The sequence below is a fragment of the Caloenas nicobarica genome, chromosome 17, assembly GCF_036013445.1.
Source record: "Caloenas nicobarica isolate bCalNic1 chromosome 17, bCalNic1.hap1, whole genome shotgun sequence".
NCBI lineage: Eukaryota > Metazoa > Chordata > Aves > Columbiformes > Columbidae > Caloenas > Caloenas nicobarica.
Window position 1 is genome coordinate 3265517 of NC_088261.1, and position 18490 is coordinate 3284006.

General features: G+C 50.6%; 2 protein-coding genes across 3 annotated transcripts in view; both read right to left on the reverse strand.

Moving 5' to 3' along the window:
• Positions 1-659: 659 nt before the first annotated feature.
• Positions 660-6600, reverse strand: RFLNB (refilin B). The gene is made up of 3 exons (XM_065647385.1): positions 6348-6600; positions 4759-4868; positions 660-3498 (listed from the first exon to the last, which is right to left on the reverse strand). Exons 1-3 carry the CDS (start codon positions 6549-6551, stop codon positions 3168-3170), a joined length of 645 nt encoding a protein of 214 aa, XP_065503457.1. The 5' UTR covers positions 6552-6600; the 3' UTR covers positions 660-3167.
• Positions 6601-10557: 3957 nt separating this feature from the next.
• Positions 10558-18490, reverse strand: part of VPS53 (VPS53 subunit of GARP complex) — a 59330-nt gene continuing 51397 nt past the window's right edge. For both annotated transcript variants that reach the window (XM_065647234.1, XM_065647236.1), the window contains exons 19-22: positions 17288-17357; positions 14787-14924; positions 12858-12962; positions 10558-12501 (exon numbers count right to left, since the gene is read on the reverse strand). In XM_065647234.1, coding sequence (XP_065503306.1) covers positions 12331-12501; positions 12858-12962; positions 14787-14924; positions 17288-17357 — 484 coding nt within the window. In that variant the 3' untranslated portion in view covers positions 10558-12330. The remainder of the gene's footprint in view (positions 12502-12857; positions 12963-14786; positions 14925-17287; positions 17358-18490) is intronic.

The following is an 18490-nucleotide window of genomic DNA, read 5'->3' on the forward strand; positions in this document are numbered from 1 at the left end:
AAAGTAAGCAAAAAATCCCATTATGAATTAATTAATTGATGTTCAGTTGCATCCATTTCTACTCGGCCAGAGATACTAACAAAATCAGCATGCCTGCAAATTCGGAAGGGTTGAAAGAACAGATTAAGCATCCAGAAAAACACCACAGCGTTTCTCTCAGAACAACCATTGTAACCATCTATTTTAATAATTTTAATTTTAATGCATAACACATTCTAGTCTTATTTTTATGCTGTATTTACTAAAGTGGCATTTAAGCATCCACATTTGTAACCAAAATTTGAAAGAAATTCCTGTCTGGTTAAATATTTGTTGTATTTGAAAAGGATAAGTGCTTCACTTGCAGGATATGCAGAAATCCATACCAGAAACTCTCTTTAAAAATAAAATTATAGCAGATGAAAGTCTCCAATACATACTGGAGAGGATTTTCACCTGTCTTCAAGGCACTTTGTCAAGTGTCTTACTAAACTGATAAAACCACATTTAAAAAAAAAAAAATACACAGTTTTATATAGGAAACACCTTCCTTGATTATGTAAACAAGAGAAACAAGAGGGGAGCTGGGATTGGCAGGATATATTATGTATTTATTACTAAGTAAACACCATAATAAACACCAAAAAGCTTTGAATGAAAAATAAAGAGACTTCCCTATATGATGGTTTTCTGATCATTTATTATCAATAAAGTAAAAGACAAATTGAAAATTAAGAAGGGAGGGGATGGGAAATATCACAGACATTAGAACACTTGCACAGAGCTAATCAGAGCTTTGCAAATGTTGAAACATAAATAATTTAAAAGGTATCTCTACCAATCAAAACATTTTTAAGAGGCACAAAGTTTTGTTTCCTTTATAAAAATCAGGTGCTTTATCTTAAAACCATAATGTAAGGGTCATTTAATTTCTAACTTAACTCGAGACAATTAATGGTTACAATTTAAAATAATCTCTCAGGTCTCCTGCAAACGAATTCATTGGAAGAGCATCGCCGGCGCGATCCAGGGTCCGAGTTCTTCCAGCATCCTGTGTCCGACAGTGACCAGCACCAGGCGCTTCAGGAGCAAGGTACACGAAACTGCGAAGCGCGCCGTGATGGAATAGCTTCCCCAAAACAAGAGTTCTGTGCTTTTGAAAACCCACGCACCAAGGGGCCGAGTTGCACCTTGCGTTATACAAGTATGTCTTGGGGCAATGTTTAGGGAGAATCGCGACATATATTTAAGACACATCTCCTAAATACTGTAGTCAGTGAAGACTCTGCTGCTCTTAACAACTCTGGAGCAACGCCCACCTGACTTGGGCATCCTCTGTCACCCTGGCTTTAGGATCCGGTTTTCCGAGGCAAGCACCAAAGATTAAGGACATTCTGTTTTGAGCCAATAAATAAGTAAAAAACCAAAACAACAAAAAACCCCAAAGCACACAAACTCAAGCTTTCCTTCCTGCTGCATTTTCAGACCCCCAAATCATTTCAGTTCACACCAGAATACACTTCCACACCGTTCGTCACACTTGCACAAACACACGTTAAGTACAGCTCAAGAACAGGCTCCAGAGTTTCCAACTCGCCCCTGACAAAATCCACTCTCGAGGCTGCGCACTAGAAAAGTCCTCTTTAAAAGCAGGTCCAGGGCTGAAGTTGCACCAGAAGGTGACCTGCACCTCAGAGGAGTTTTAGAATACATGTAAAAGCCGTGTCCAGCTAAGTCAAGTCTGCCAAGTGTTTCTGAGCTGCTACACCACACTCGCCACCAATGTAAGCCACGTTCCCCAAAGCAGATGCTCTCCATACTACACTGCTCTCCATCAATATAGAAAAAATCATCTGGGTAAAGTAACAAACCTCTCAGTCTTATTTTCATCTAAGCGCATGACAAATTAATGCACGTAACATCCAGGTGGCCTTTCATAGTATCTGAAATTATTCCCTTTGGTCCCCAAACTCGTCAGGTGCTTGGGACTGGAGGGGTTATTCAGCAGCCTACAGACAGGCAAATGCTGCCCCATCCCAGCAACGTCCTGAATATTAAATCCAGAGAGGACACAGACCTTTGCAATGAGAAGCTCGACAGAGAAGCAGAGCTGCAGCTGTGGACTTTGCTACGCAATAAAAATTTGCCCATCCCTTGTACCATCTACCTCTTCACAACCTCTACAACAATAGTGTCTCACACCTGATCCCAGCATCTCCTTTTCAACTCCAGGTCCCTGTATACATGGCACATTTTCTGAAACTTGCCCAGTTACAACTCCCTTAGTGCAGACAGGACAACGTCAGTAAAAACTAGACACTGGTGGTGTTTTTCCACCACTGCACTGTCAAGTCCTGACTTTCCAACAATACAGGGATAGTTTTTGGCCTGATATTCTTCATTCCAAGTCCTACCACATGCACACAAATGCTAGTGTGTCAGACTGCAGTGCTATAGAAGTCATTATAAGTACAGAAGACACACCGCACCATTCATCTAAAGAACTTAAACTACCTGATGCTTTCTCTGCTGCCTGGAGCTGCAAAGGAGTTCATCTCCTATTCTACTCAGAATTCCTCTTCTTTCTGACTCAAAACTTTCAAACCACACACGAATGCCATAGGGTAAAATTTTTGTATCTGTTGAATGCAGAATTTCAGATTTTTCTCTCTTAGCTTTTTCCAGCAATTTCCAAGAGATGGTTCTTCTAGAGAAAACAGTCTCGCAATCTAAACTGAAACGAATGACAGCTCTGGCTATCTGTAACCAAATGACCTGGTAGATTCTCTGCAAGAGAGTGAACCACCCTTATTTTTGCACATCACCACAAAGCACCAAATGGATTTCCACCTGCCAGGCACTACCCCACATTCTTTCTTACCTGCCAATTTTTTTTTTCCTGGGAAAATACTTCCCGTTATTTTTATCTGATTACGGCACTGCAGGGAAGGGGAGGGAACGCACAACTTCAAAGGCAAAGAAACAAGGTTCCTTACTAAGTTATGTTCCCACAGAAAACTGCGTTCAGGCCACTCTGATGCTTAAAGCAGGAATTAAGAGCTGAGAAAGAGGTGGCGACAGGTAAGGTTCCCTTAGCCTGACCAGAAAGTTGGGGTCTGCACCCGCTTTAGCTAGTGGAGGGTTAGCACAGGACTGGGGTGGATTGGAGCAAGAGAGACAGCTGTCAGTCAGCAACCATCCAGGACACAGTCGTTCCCAAGGTTCTCCGACGTTTCCAGCTCTATGCTGGAGAGGAACCGCCGCATGGCCTTACGGCAGTTGTAATCCAGCGTGGTGGTGTACACAGTCTTGGCGTGCTTCGGGTAGACGATGGTGGTGCTGGTGAAACGCTGGGGCTTGTTACGGGGCTCGAAGTGGACCTCTGCTTTGTAATTGCGCCACGTGCAGTTGGGGACACAGATGACCGTCTGACTGCAAGAGGAAATGCTTAAGCCCACTGGCATGTAGATGTCGTCGATGAAGTGCTTCTCCGACTCGTATTTAACCGAGGACGTGTACCTGAAATATCAGAGAAATGCATGTGACCTCTGCTCTGGAGCAGCAGGCTGAATTTTTGGAAAGCAGAGCTGTCGGGTACCTGGGTGCGCAGCTGCATCACAAAAATGCTGCTGCTGGTGTCTTACTCATTTATGGAAAGACGGAAAAGTTTTATGTCAGCAACACACCCAACGCTGTCAGTACTTTGTCCAGCTGCCAGTGCTACCAAACACCTTCTCAGTCCTCATGCCCATCGTTTTAGGCCTGAGCTCTATGAACCTAAGAACCTCCTTCAAACTCCTGTGCCTGAAACCAGAGGCCTAGAGCCACATTTAGGCTTTGCACCAAAGCATCCTAATTCCTTGGAATGCCAAGTCCATGGAAGCACACATTATTTTCTCATTTCTCCTCCACCAAGAGTCACACGAGAGTTCGCTGCTATCACTCCTGGCATGGGGCTCTCTCTGAAGGCAAACTTCTGAAGATTCAGCTGGCAGGAAAATACTACAATGTGCACGTCAAACTCTGCTGGTAAGAAAATCCTCTGTGACCGGATTGCAAAAGAAAGTTTTCATCTCCTGCACACTGTGACAACTGTGTGTTCGCTGTCCCATGGTGCTGTCTTCAATCCCAGCCACGGTGCAGGCTCCTTCCCTTCACCATCAGCTCTTCATACCCTCCCCGCTAATGCTTCTGTTTGATAGCATCAGTCTACCTCTGCTTGCACAGTAATCACCCGGGAGCCTTCATTTCTCGTTACTGCAAATCATGATGTTCAAAGGAATAATTCACAGGCTGTGAAGTGATGCAGCGCATTAAAAAAAAATAATTAGGCACTCTCTGAATATTAACTTTTCTCTTAGTTCACACAACCTGCCACAGCTGATAAGACAGAAAGTGCTTATTATAAAACCATGAGGTTACGAGAGCAAAATTTCTTTCCACTAATAAAACAGTCCTAGAAAGATGGCTGCTTTGAAGATCTTCCCTCATGATTACCTTCTGGTTAATCAGTTGAAAGGCAACATTTTGGAGCAGTGCAAAGAAGTAAAAGAGGGAGAGTAAAACACAGGAAAGTCTTCCTGGAAAAAAAGTCATATAGGATTAAAAAAGGCTGAACACTCCTTCAGCCTGTACAAATGTCCAGGTCCAGGAATGTACAGCTGCAAGGAACAATAGCTCTGCAAATAAATTAACTTGACTCACAGGCACTGATAAGGCCTAACTACTCATTGACATACTAAGTCCTTCAGAACTAGGTGACAGGAACGCAATATTTACCTTATTTCCTTTGGTGGTAAAGGGTCGAACTCAACTCCTTCGCCAAAGGATAAAGGACACAACCTTGGAGGGCAGCTGGAGAGAGCAGGGCTGGAAGAGAACACGCAATTCTGCAAAAAATGCAAAAAATAATCCTGCTTATGTCACAATTCGGTATATTTTCAAGAAAATGCATTTATGCAGCCCTTTGTACAGAGCTGCCGAGGCTCACATTGCACACAAGAGGATCTGCTAGTTGAGACATGCCTACAGGTGCAACCTGCGGGTCTGGCCGAGGATGTAGCAACGTGTACTTTTCAAAGTCCTAACTCCAGGAGCTTAATTCAGAGGAGCCACCCTGGGAAATGGGAGAGAAATACAGCCCCTCGGTGCAGCACAGCTTTCTACAGCGTGAACTATAGCCCATTTGCTGAGCTCATGTTCAATTTATAGGGAACATCACAAGAGCGTATGAAAGAGCTCTCCTTGCTGGTTCATCAGATATCCCCATGGGTGGATCACAGCAGGAAATTATTGCAGGGCGTCTCACCGTGAGCAACCTCCTCCTTTCTCGCCATGGCTGCTACTCAAAGGCATTAAATCCAACCTAATTCACACACGATCCGTTGGGAAGGACTAACTCATTCCTGCCGAGCAATGATTTGTGAAGCGCCCCGGTGCTCCTGTCCTGGACGGACAGCGCCATGAGCCGACACCAGCCCAGCAACATCCCACAGCCAGAGGAACCAGAGCGGTCCCGGAGGGGAGCAACCCGCATTTTTGAAGCCACCTCTGCCCATGTGCTTTACTATCCAGGGATGAGTGGGCTCTGGCATCTCTGCTGTTCAACACACGCTTCCCCTATGGCCTTTTCCAATTTCACAGCAGCACTCCTGTAGGAAAGGGATCTTTCCTCTAGACCTGCAGTTCCCAAAGTATTTGTACCAACAGCTCAGCATCAACATTCAAACATCACTTTGCAAAAACTAGCACAGCTCTATCTGATACTATTAACTGAAACCATAGTTCAATATATAAACTTCCTACTCCGGTCAGTCTCTGGAATCATGTGAGCTCATTTTCCACTGGGATTTCCAAAGCCGTGCTGCGACGCCATCCCAACTCCCACCTGGGGCAGGAGCGACACGGGCTCCCCGTGCAGCAGCAGGAGCCACCCCAAAGCCGGAGGCTTTAAAAATCACCGCCAGGTCCCCTTACCCGCCTCGGCCCCGGGGGGTTCCCTCCCGCCGCGGAGCCGCTAAGGGATAATCGGAGGCCGGTTGTTTCCCACCTGTGCGCCCCGCTGCAGCCCCCTCCGTAGCCCCGGCACCGCCGGGCCGGTTTTCCACCCTCTCCTCCCCCCAGGACGCTGCGGCGCCCGGAGCGCTGCCGGGGCGGGAGGGCCGGGGAGAAGCCGCTCCCGGGGGATGATCACGGCGGGCTCCGAGCGGCTGCTCCGCTCCCCCGGCCGCCGGGAGCCCCCGGGACACCGGGCCCAGCACCTGCCGCGGCGGGACCGAGCCGGGGACCCGCGGCTGCCCCGGGCTGCAGCCCCGGGCGGAGGGTCCTGCACTCCGGCGGCAGGAGGGGTGGCGGGGGCCGGTACTCACCGCGGCGGCGGGCGCGGGCGGGTCGGGCTCCGGTAGCCCGTTGGTCGCGGTGCGGTCGGGGCTGCCCGAGGAGAGGAGCCAGGGCGGGGGGGCGGGCCCGGGGCTGGGGGGCAGCCCGGAGTCGGGGCTGTCGAGCCCCGCGTCGCCCCGTTTCCTCATGTCCGGGAGGTCGGGAACCTCCCGCAGGCTGAGCCGCCCGACCATGGCGGACCCCGCGCCCGCCGCCGCTCCGCGCCCTGCGCCGGCTGCCCCGGGCGGCGGCGGGAGGGGCGGCGCCAAGAAGGGGCGGGGCCTGATCCCTCCACCTCCCCCGAGCGCCGTCCCGTCTCCCACCAGTGCCCGTGTCATCCCAGTGCCCCCATCATCCCAGTGCCCCCATCATCCCAGTGCCCCATCATCCCAGTGCCCCCATCATCCCATTGCCCCATCATCCCAGTGCTCCCATCATCCCAGTGCCCCCATCATCCCAGTGCCCCATCATCCCAGTGCCCCCATCATCCCAGTGCCCCATCATCCCAGTGCCCCCATCATCCCATTGCCCCATCATCCCAGTGCTCCCATCATCCCAGTGCCACTGTCATCCCAGCGCCCGCATCATCCCAGTGCTCCCATCATCCCAGTGCCACTGTTATCCCAGCGCCCGCATCATCCCAGTGCCCCCATCATCCCATTGCCCCATCATCCCAGCGCCCGCATCATCCCAGTGCTCCCATCATCCCAGTGCCACTGTCATCCCAGCGCCCGCATCATCCCAGTGCCCCCATCATCCCATTGCCCCATCATCCCAGTGCTCCCATCATCCCAGTGCTCCCATCATCCCAGTGCCACTGTCATCTCAGCGCCCCCATCCTCCCAGCGCCCCCATCATCCCAGTGCCCGCATCATCCCAGTGCCCACATCACCCAGTGCCTCATCATCCCAGTGCCCCATCATCCCAGTGCCCCATCCTCCCAGTGCTCCCATCATCTCAGTGCCCCATCCTCCCAGTGCTCCCATCATCTCAGTGCCACTGTCATCCCAGTGCTCCCATCATCCCAGTGCTCACGTCATTCTAGTGCCGCCATCATCCCAGTGTCCCCGTTATCCCAGTGCTGCCGTCATCCCAGTGCCACCATCCCTGCATCCCCGCTCCCAGCCCCACAGCTGCCTGGGATGGAGGGTATAGAAAAGCAACAGGGAATTATTAATAGTGTCACCAGATTAATTAAGAAAGCATTTTCACTGAGACCAGGCCTGACCCCGCTCTCTGCCCAAAGCGAGGGGCAGTTTGGCCTGGGACAGACCACGGTGGTTGATGCTGGCACAAGTACAGGGCACTGGGGCAGGACTGGGGTGGAAACGGGGGGACACTGGTCCCTGTGCGGTTCAGCCGCTCTGTCCCATTGCTCAGCCCCGGCAGCAGCTGCCCCGGCTTTCTCAGAGGGCAGCTCACAGCAGAAACAGGGGCCTTGTTTGGGCTGCAAAGCAGCAGCTTTCAGGCTTCCCTCACCCCTGAGAGTTTAAGAACACCCTTCGAAATTCATAGTTTCCCCCTCAGGCTGCTCTTTCTCGCCACCCTCCACCAAAGATTCAGACTTGGGCAGCAGCACTGCCACCCTTAATTGCATTTTTCAGGCCAAACTGCCGAAGCCGAAACAAGAAAACAGAGGGAAAAGGTTTTTCTAGCGCTAGAGGAGACTGAGGGAACGTTTTTTGGAAAATCCTAATGAAATAATTGCGCCGTGTCATCAGATTCGGTGGGGGAATACTCTGGCGGAGGGAAAGCAACTGCCTGCAGAGGCCAAAGTCAACACTCCCTGTGCAGCAACAAGCAGTCTGGCCTGACGGGCCCAGCACAAGTGAGCCCAAAGCCCTGAAAAGAATTCCTTCCCTGCCCCAAAATTAAAAGCAGAGCAGAGCTTTCAGCCGTAGGCGTCTGTGGTTTGCAGCTATGTGGTGCTGGGAACTCCGGAGACTTCCTCAAGGAATTTACATTCCTTTGAAGAAATACTATGAGGCTGTTTGTCTTCGCTGAAAAATGCAGATGGAAAGAAAAAGAACATTAAAAATTTTGATTGAAATCTTTGGGGTCTGGGCAAATGTGCTGGACAGGTGTTTTCTTCCTTTTGATTTAAATGCATCCCAAAAAAGAGAGGTTCTGGCCTCTGCGAGCAATGGGAAAGCTGATCGCTCCCCGCTCCAAAATCTCCCATAAAAGCCCTTTATGAAATTAGACGCCTCAGAAGGCGCTGGAGCAGTTTCCAGATGAACGCGATCATTATTTCAGATCTGCCGTGCAGCTCCTGGGCTGAAAACCACGCTGCCAATAACCACGCTGGTGCAATTTAGGGGGAGGGACACCCGTGGCACCCCCCAGCAGCCGCCTCCGGGGGCTGTGGGCGTCCCCAGGGCCGCTCCGTGGGGATCGGGGTCCGAGCGCCGGGGGTCTCGGTGCCCAGGGAGCTGTGGGGGCTGCAGCCGGCCCTGACGGGCTGAGCAGAGCTGGAAATCTTGCTGCTCTTTATTTACCGGCAAAAAACCTCACGCTTCAGTGTGGCTTAACACAAATGACAAATTTTTTGTGCCCTTTACAGGCTCTCGTTTCTGGGCTTGGCAGGTGAAATGGAGGCGCTGGAGCAGCCCAGGGGCCCCGCAGCCAGTGCTGCCTCGCGCCCGGTGCTGCCTCGCACCCGGCTTGGACCCGAGGATCTCCCTCAGCGCCGACATCCAGAGCCGCAGATTCGCCTGCTAGCATGAAAAGGAAGTGTTTAACCAGAGTTTTAACTACTGGATAACTAAAGCACTATTGATAGCCACCGTACACAGCGTCCTTGCTTTTAAGGCGTGTGTACTCTGTCCTCTCGGAAATCCCGTCTCTTTATAAGCCTCTCAAACCGTACCGATCCATGCAACCCCTGATGGCATTGGAAATCTTTTCCCTATACATCACAGCCTGTTTGTCCATGTTATTTACATTTTAACTGCCTGCGCACAGCCAGGACAGAGCAGACACCGGTATCTTATCAGGATCCTCCTTCCATAAAGGACTTTCCACAGGAGCTGGGCACGCTCGGCTGAATCAGCAAGTAACAATAGGCACATTGATGCGGTGTGGGGCTCATCGCTGTGGGTGGGAGGGAAACAAATCAGAAGGACCCCGTGTTATTTGATAATGATGGAAAATTATTTCCAAACGATGGGAACATCAGGCTGGTCCCTGCAGCATAGACCACAAACCCGCTGGGTGTGGGAGTCACGCAGTTCTGAGCAGGGGGATTGATGGGAATAAAGAGAGGTCCGGCTGCAGGGTGAACTCTGATGGCACATTGTTGAGTTGCTGAATTCTGATAAGTTTTATAGCCCAGCCCCAGGCCCCTGCCATCCCTGATCTCTCAAGGACAAGGCTGACAAAGTCCTTGAGCCCACCTGGACTCTGGCTTGGAGCTGCTCTGGCTGGGAGAAGGGAACGAGCGCAGGCTTTAACCTGGAAATTTTGGGTGACGGCAGCACGAGCTGCTGTAACTGACCCCAGCGGAGCAGGCACGCTGAGAAACGCCTTTTGCTAAAGCCTTTTCTGACACAGCCCAAAGACAAATGTTTCAGCTCATTTCCCTCAGCTCGGCAGAGCCGTGCACCCGACACTGCCGAACAGCATCCACGTCTGCTGCCCGTGGCCAAGGAAAGGCTGGTGGAGACTTGGCCATTGCGGCTCCAACACTGGAAGCCGCGGCTGTAAATCTGGCGAAAGAAATAAACACCCACATCGCCCAGCGTGGGCTGGTCCTGCCCAAGGGCGGAGGGGGCAGGACTGGCAGGAGAAAAGCAAATGAGTCACTAATTCTCCAAGTGAAAGAAACTCCTCGTACGTCATGCATCGTGGAAGAAAATAAGGTGCTACCTCTTAATTAATTTTCAAAGGAAAAAATTAGGATCTCTCAGAAATCTCTCCAGCCGTTGAAGTCATCAGGAATGATCCCATTATTTAGGGGGACAAGGTCGGCTCTGCTGAGCCGCCTGCATGGTGTGGGAGCTGCTGTGAATGCACATGCTGCTGGTGGAGAGTTGGAGCAGCGGAAGGTGGAAAAGCCAGAAAAGAGAGAAGCTGCGCGAGGAATTGAAGGAGAGGGACTCGCGGAGCCCTGGGCACTGTGGGATTGGGGTCAGGTCCGGTCCCGGGGGTTTGCGGTGCGGCGGTCATACAGAAAACACCCAGCCCATGAACATCAGTTATCATTTAATTCATTTTAGTGTCACGCTCTGACATACAGCCTGAATTACACTCCGGCCAAAAAACGTAAAATGTAGCATTTTACACAGAAAAAAAAAAAAAAAAATCCTTTATTCCCCAGAGATGTAAACCCCAAACAGCTCACATACGCTTACAGACGTGCCAGATCTGATAAATCCCCAAGAGCCGGGGGACAAAACCTTTATACCATAAGTAGAAAAACACAGACTTGCCTTCTAAAAGTGGAATTCCAAACACCCAGACCTGTAGCATTCTTCAAAGGCTGAAATTAAAAATTCGTTTTGTCTTTTATTTCCTCTTATCTCCAGAATGAAATGTAGAGAATGAAACGGGGGAAGCCTTCGGGGAAAGACACGCGACAATAACTTGAACATCGTCTTCAGCTATTCCTAATTTAGTTAAGACAGTCAACCATAGACAAAGCAAAGAAAAATTAATCTCAAATAAATTATTCATCCCTCCATGGGAATAATGAATCTGTGCAAACCCGTGTTCCCTCCTCCCCGGCTATTGCGTTTGATAACGTGTGAACCATCCTGCACGTGCACCTCGAGATAATCCGTCCTGGGGGAACGGCCTTTTGTCATCCCGACGTGCTTTCGGCCACTGTTCTTCTTTTGTCACCTGATGTGAAATCAGGAAGGGAAAGAAATGAAATAAACTCAGGAAGATTTGTGCGACTGGAGTGATGAGAAACTGCCGTCGCTCCCCACCAGCGTTGTTACTGCTGCTCTACAAAGGACGTCACCGCTCCGGCTCTTGGCAGCTGCCTTCCCCCAGGAAGCGGGGCTGGGTTATCTGAAATATCTCACCTCTGGTTCTCCTCCTCTCTGTACTGCTGCAAGCTGAGGCTCAGAGGAGGAGGAGGAGAGGAAGGCTCTCAAAGGCTGAGGCTGGCGTGAGCAGCCTGTCCTGGGAAACGGCTCAGGCTCCTTATAAAACCAACATTTCCAGCATCTCTCCTTGCAGGGCAAGGACAGCGGGCAAGTCCAGCACACGCGAGAGCAGTAACAAGCAGCTGGAGACAGGCTCTGCACATGTCTGGTTTGGCTTTTAAGCTCTAACAGCGACCGAGGCTGCTGGCTCGTTGGCAGGAGGTTTGCCAAGGTGCAGAAAGCATTAATTCAGCCCTTTCCTCCTCTTCTGAAAAGGATTCGCTGTGCATTAAACCAGCTTGGTTTATGTATGTGCCTGTCCTGGGAGCAGAGGAGAAACCTGCTTTGGGGTTCTCTCCTGGGCATCTCGTTAATGCAGCTGAGCTGCAGAAGCCTGGATCCCAGCTGTTAAAGGGTTGGGGTTTTTTTGGTGGTGGTGACAGTTTGGGGTTGGTCCCCCCTCCCCAATAAATAATGAAACAGAGGAACAGCTCTGCAGCAGGGAGTGAGCAGAAACACCAAACTCTCAGGCCAAATCCTTGGTATTGCTGCAGGAGCTCAGCCAGGCTGAAGGTTGGGACACGAGTGAATCACAGCCAGATATTCTCTGAATCCAGCTAAACCGTTTTTATAGCTGCTGACTTCCCGATACCTCTGCTTTCTCCACCACGTGGCCCCAGGCATGTCCTGGGTTTCATTCCTGCTAAGCTAAGGGTAAACACCTTGGTCAAATCCTCCCTTGGTCTGAATGGTTAAGAGATCACAGGGCACGGGAGTGACGGACACAGATTTTTCAGCTGCACGCCATAAATCATAAATCTGACGAGCCTCACTCCCGATCACTGCAGCTAGTCCTGAGCAACAGTTTCCTTCTGCTCACTCAGAGTCTTTTTTTGATGAGTTTCTCCAGTTTCCGTATCCGCGAGGACTCCTGCTCGGGTGTGGGTGCGCTCAGCGAGAGGGAGCCGGTGTTCTCGGTGCCCGAGGGGGGAGCGGGCAGGCGCTGGCGGAACAGATCCAGCATGCTGCTCTGCTCGCTCCGCTTCAGGCCCTGCGGGAGCGAAGGAGAGAGAAGCGATCAGGCTGGACTCCATTCATCTGGGAACGGGCGTGCATGGGAATAGCTGCAGGAAAGCCCGTTTCAAACCACAGCCTTTCGTTCACCCAAGAGCTGTGTGTAGATCTCTGGGTGATACTGAGACAACTAAGCCCAGCCCCGGGAGCCAGAGCAGCTAGAAGCACGCTGAGTGAACTGAAAACCTACTTGTCTCAGAGTACAGAGGATACTCTTGCCTTAGAGTGCTTTTCCCACTCCCAAACCCCTCTATATTTCTGCAGAAAAACATCGCCAACAATCTCAAAGCAGCGCTAGCGGAGGAGCAGAAATTCTGTAGGACTGGTTCTAACCTTCATGTCTAGTATCTTCTGGAAAGTGTCTGTGCTGCAGTCAGCAAGGAGCTTGATGTAATTGTCAACAAACACAACCGGGGGCTCGTGTGGGGCCATAACCACCTGCCAAGACAAGAAACAAAAGAGACCAGGCAAATTCTATGAGTTAAAACCAGCTCTCAGTCAACTCAAGTACGTGAGTGACAGCAGGACTGGCTTCTCCTAAAATATAATGCTTAAGCAACAAGAAAGAGGCTGTGACCCCCCCGCTGACACCTGCCCTGGAGCTCACACCCTCTTAGTCCCAGCAACAGTCGAGTCAGGAAAAAAAATTAAAATAGCCTTGAAGCTGGAAAGATGATTACTCATTGTTATATTCTCGTTACATGAGCAGCGAGCTCCACAGAGAACGCATCTTTTGATAACGCCGCGCAGCAAACCCATCTCTCTGGGGAGGCGTGTGTGTGTGAACGTGTGTGTGTGCCTGCACCGGACCAGACTCTGCCCCGTCTCTGAAAACATTTCCATATGTTTCCACTGACCCAGCTCACCCCACACTGTATTCTGTCACCGAGACATTTCTTTCTTTCCCTGCACTTCAGACCAATGAAACATCATAGCCATGTATACACTTATAAAGCCTTAATTTACAGCCCTTGTAAAAATCTTCTGCCAAGATGAAAAGCTGGAACTTCAGACAGCGCAGCCAGAGGAGCAAGGAAAGAGCTCTGTGGGACGTGCGTGCACCCTCCTCCCCACCCGCGTCTGCGCTGCGGGGCTGAATGAATTTGTTTGTTGCATCGACGGGCTCAGTGGTGCTCCTGTGGAATGAGCTGCACCGGTATATGTCTGGTATCGCTGTTTAATTCCTCGTTACACTGACACGAGCCCTCACCTGGGGCCAGAAGTGCTTTGTGCAGCAGGGACGTCTGAAATAGCAGTGACAAGGACCAGCAGCACCCCTAGCCTGCGCCCCCCGCCCCATGAAGCCAACGTGATGTTAAGGGCAGACGAATTAAGTCCATGACTTTTCCGATTCTTACATAAAACCCAAGGAAAGATCCGTTTCTGTATGTGACAGGCACCGGTCTGCCCTGCTCCTCTGTTAGCAGTACCAGGGTATTTTTCTTCAGGTCATTCCTAAGAAAATTTAGACTTGCTTTAATGCATCTACTAATATCTCAGTCACCTTACTCCAAAAGCATGGAACCACGCAACTCATTTCTGTCCTGCCCGTCCCCACGTCCCTCTAAGTCACCCACAGGAACATCTTCCCAGCGCTGGTGGTGAGCAGGGGACAATCCCATCGCCCCGGAGGGTACAACTGCACAGCTCCCACTGGGATCCAACGTCACTTCTTACTCCAGCAACAGCAGGGAAAGGGACACTGCTTTGCTTGTTACTTTTTATGAAGACAACACATCGCTTTTGGGTCATTTTCCAGGCACCAGGGTCTGGAAAATGAAAAAGGACTCTGGTGAATACAGTAACCCAGACATGTTTGCACTGGCTGTTACACTAGACAGTAAACAGGTGACTCAAGCCCGGCTTGGCTCCCTGGCGCGATGGAGTCTGCACAAAGGCCTGGAGTAACCTGAACTGGAGGGTTTGCCCCACAGCAGACGCTTACGGATGCTAACTCCGATTTTCACAAGCTCCTGAGGGAATCTGGTGCCCCACGTCTCCTAGTAAGCAGAAATTGAGCCCTCGGTTACCTTGAAAAATGAGGATGAAAACTCAAACGCGATGTTAAAAGAGCGTGGGGGCAAACCCAAGGCGAACGAGCCAGTTCTATAGAACAGCTGGCAGCACACCCGGACGAGCTCGCGTACGTTCATGTGCGATTGCAGATTTTGCCGCGTTCAAAGGAAGGGCCCCCTGGAATTCACTCGCTCCGATTCCCAGTCCAGCAGTCTGGCTGGCAGGTTATCAAAAGTCTTGAGTTACCTTCAGGATCATTTCAGCCCGAGTCATGCCTTTCACCACTATCTTCGTGTAGCTGGCAGGAGCCTTCCTCACCACCTGGGACCCGATGGAGGGCAGATCCAGGAGAACCATCTTCAGCGAGTGAGTGTCCAGCAGCAGCTGCAAGAGTTCATCACACCCTGTTAATTCAGGTCCCTGGCACCAAGCTCCATTAGCCGCTATAATAATCAAACATCCTTACGAGTTTAATGCTTCCCACATTGAACGGAATCCTGGTAACGGGGCTGCAGGAGCGGGAGGGACTGACCCACGTAATGATGCTCAAGGACAGACAATCACCTGTGGCTACAGATCAGCACCGTTCGTTGATTTTAACCGAGCACTGCTCTGCTGACTTGAAATGACTTATGGCAGCTCAACATCTGGCACATCGGGCACGGATTTCCAGCCCTCTTCCCCTCCACAGGATAAAGTGAAACAATCTCCATCACCTGTAGCCGTATCGTTATTTAGATACTGATGTCAAATGAATTAACGCCGCGCTTCCTCCTGCACCCGGCCACCCATTAGGGCAAGTTTTCTGCATTTACTTAACCACTTGATTTTTTTTTTCTTTAAAAAGAAAACTGCAACACAATACAGCTACATTAAGAACTGCTCAATATCCTGTGCTCACAGGTACACTGAAACTCACAGCCTGGATGTTGGTTTTTACCAGACCAGCAGCTAAATAAGCAGCAGCCACAAAATTTAGCCCAGACAGACAAGCACTGTCTGATGACAAAACGCTGTGGGTTAAGGTTTCTTAGAGAAAAATTACCCCAAATACCGCACTCTTCTGATTGTACGAGGTATGTTTGAAGAGGTGAGACAAAACCAGTGAAGGGCAGAACCCTGAAATCAAACTAGATGACAAGGAGCACAATTTATTGACACAGCAGCGAGCGTGAAAACTCGCGGGGCTGCTGGCACAGCCGGGGCAGCTGCTGCCGAAGGGCTCCCTGGAGCAGGTGGAAGCTCGTTCTGGAGCAACACACAACGTGACGGGCACCGCAGAACCCCCAGCCGTCACAACGTGAATTATTTACAGCTTTCGGCACACGTGGGAATTCATCTCAAATGCAAAGGACTGAGCCGAGGAGGGCGCGGTGGGTCACACCAGCTCCAATCTGGACCCCGTTATCTGCGGCAGCGTCTCATCGCCATGCGCTGCCTGTTCCGCGGTCTGCGCGAGATGAACCGACGGCATCAATCTCGTCCTGGGGAGCCAGGAAACCACAGCAAAACCCAGCAGGTCTGTGTGCCCCGGAGCTGCTGCAGCCCGGCGCCGGCTCCGGCTGTCACGGCTGGATTCCCGCGTGTCCACCAGGGATCCCATAGATGGGAGATTTTTCCAGGAACTTGCATCTTTCCCACACGAACCCTCTCGTGTCTAGCAGGGGCTTTGCGTGCTCCGCAGCCGTTCCTGCAGCCGCAGCCCTCACAGGCTCTGTCCCATCACCTGTTTCCCCATCACCCGTCCCAGGACCCTGGCGTTGCCAATTCACTGCCAAAGCTTGCCGAGACAGCGAATTGTTGTTAAGTCAGAGATGCAAACCCACAAAAAGTGAAAAAACCCACAGGTCTTGTTCGCCACGCCACACACCTCCATAAATACCACCCCGGTGCCCAGTTTTCCAACGTGATAATTAGCAAACTGCAGGAAAAGCCGTGTGTAGGACCAGGAAAGCAAATTCTACAGCAACGTTTGCACCAGGGGAGAGAAACGGGTGCAGAAAGATGCCGGTGAGTGACCAGGGCAGCGTTCAAAAGATGCTAAAACAACTGAGGACCTATATGCTGCAGAGAGAGGAGAGCAGCTTGTGAAGATTCTCTGCACACCAAACCCACAAGGGATGTCCCACTTTCATGAGACACACTCGCTGTGAATCGGGCTAATAAAAATGTTCCCAGTCTGCCTTAAAGAACCAAACTGGGCCTGTTATTCCAATATGGTAACATGAAAACCTTTTAAGATCAGACACAAGCCCACTGCTGGCAACCGGTTCATCACTTTAGATGCTTATTTAAGAAAAGACTTCATTTAATCACTCTCAGGTTATTGCTCATTGCACAAGACGAGCAGAAACGGCGCTTCACTCATTTGCTTTCCATTAAGAAAGAGGAAGGGTTTGATGTAAAGCTCCTGTTCCATTTTGCAGACACACACCGCTCAGAACCCATCTTTGATCCCTCAAACCCAAGTGGCTTTTAAGGCACCGATTTGAAGTTCACAGCAGTCCCATTAGGGACGATTCTGCTTTTTTTATTCTGAATCATCCCACGGGGGAGCAGCTGCATGTGCAGGGACAGCTGAGAGCTGCCTCATCCAACCCTCATCCTTGCAGAGCAGTGGGGTCCCAGCCCACGGGCAGGGTGGGAGATGGGGGCTCACCCTGCAGCTGCACCCACAGTCTGACGGTAACAAACACGTCGGAACCTCACACTGAATTATTACAGCCGGTGCAATTACTTTTTCTTACCTGTTCTGCGCCCACCATGCTGATAGGTTTGCACTTGAAGAGGTGGTTAATGAACTTGGGAATGAAGGAGCTGCAGAGGAGAGAGAAAAAATGACACAACTACATGTGAGTATTTGGAGTCATACAGTAACACAGCGTGCAAAAACCAACCGGGATGGCTTTCCACAGACACTGTGAGTGCCTCGTTCTCAAGCTGACTCCAGCCACATTAAATCCACTAAATAACAAACAAACCAACCCGAGGTACGATACTTTTGCCTTAATCCATACCGACCTCTAAGTTAACTGAGAAGTTGCACACATACTCTATGTAAATAAATTGCTGTAAACTATACATGAAGTATTCCAGTACAAGGTTGAGAACAAGCAAACAAACTGTGGTACCTAATAAAACCGGCAACACTCCAGGATTAGTATAGCTGTTCACGGAGTAGAAGTATCTTGATTGTATCCAGACCCTACATTTTACCGCACACCAGTAATTCCATAACGTGCGTGTTCCACACTGAACTCGAGGTCCAGCCAAGGCAGGAGGTTTGCTGGGCCCCGGACGTTCACACAAAGGCACTTTTCCAGAGAGCTTCTCGCCAACACAATCAAGACAAGAAAAAGTTTTGTGAAAAGGAAAACACCAACACCCGATTTCACTAACGTGGACTTCAGACTCAGAAAGGTACCTACACTAAACCGGGGAGAATTTGGGAAGGACAGAAGCCCAATATTCATCATCTCAGCCCCTGTACTCCAGAGTGTCACCTTTGGTTTTAGGTTTTGGGTTGTTGATTTTAGGCTTTGCAGTAGTTTCATTCTCCGGTGGAGAAGCAGAATCTCCCTTCTGGAGAAGCGCAGGCTGAGAACCTGCAAGACGAGCTCCTGCCCCACCGATCCTATTGAGCCGCAGCCCCAGGACAAACCAGGAGCCGGACGCGAGGAGAGGGACCAGCCTGAGCAACACAAACTGCGTCCTTAGGACCACACCGCTCGTCCCCTTGTCTTCCTCCTGCTGCCTTATTTTGTCATGTGTTCTGCTTCTTTCACGCCTTTGGCTGAGCGCCTACCAGGCTCACATTTCCAGGACCTTGTCCGTGACCTGGTGGCAGGTCTTAGATTTTAATGGCTTTATCTCAAGTTCAGGTAAGTCAGTCTGTTTTCTCTCCTTTTGAACGAGGTGCTGTTTATGGTGATGACCTAAGCGGGTGGTTT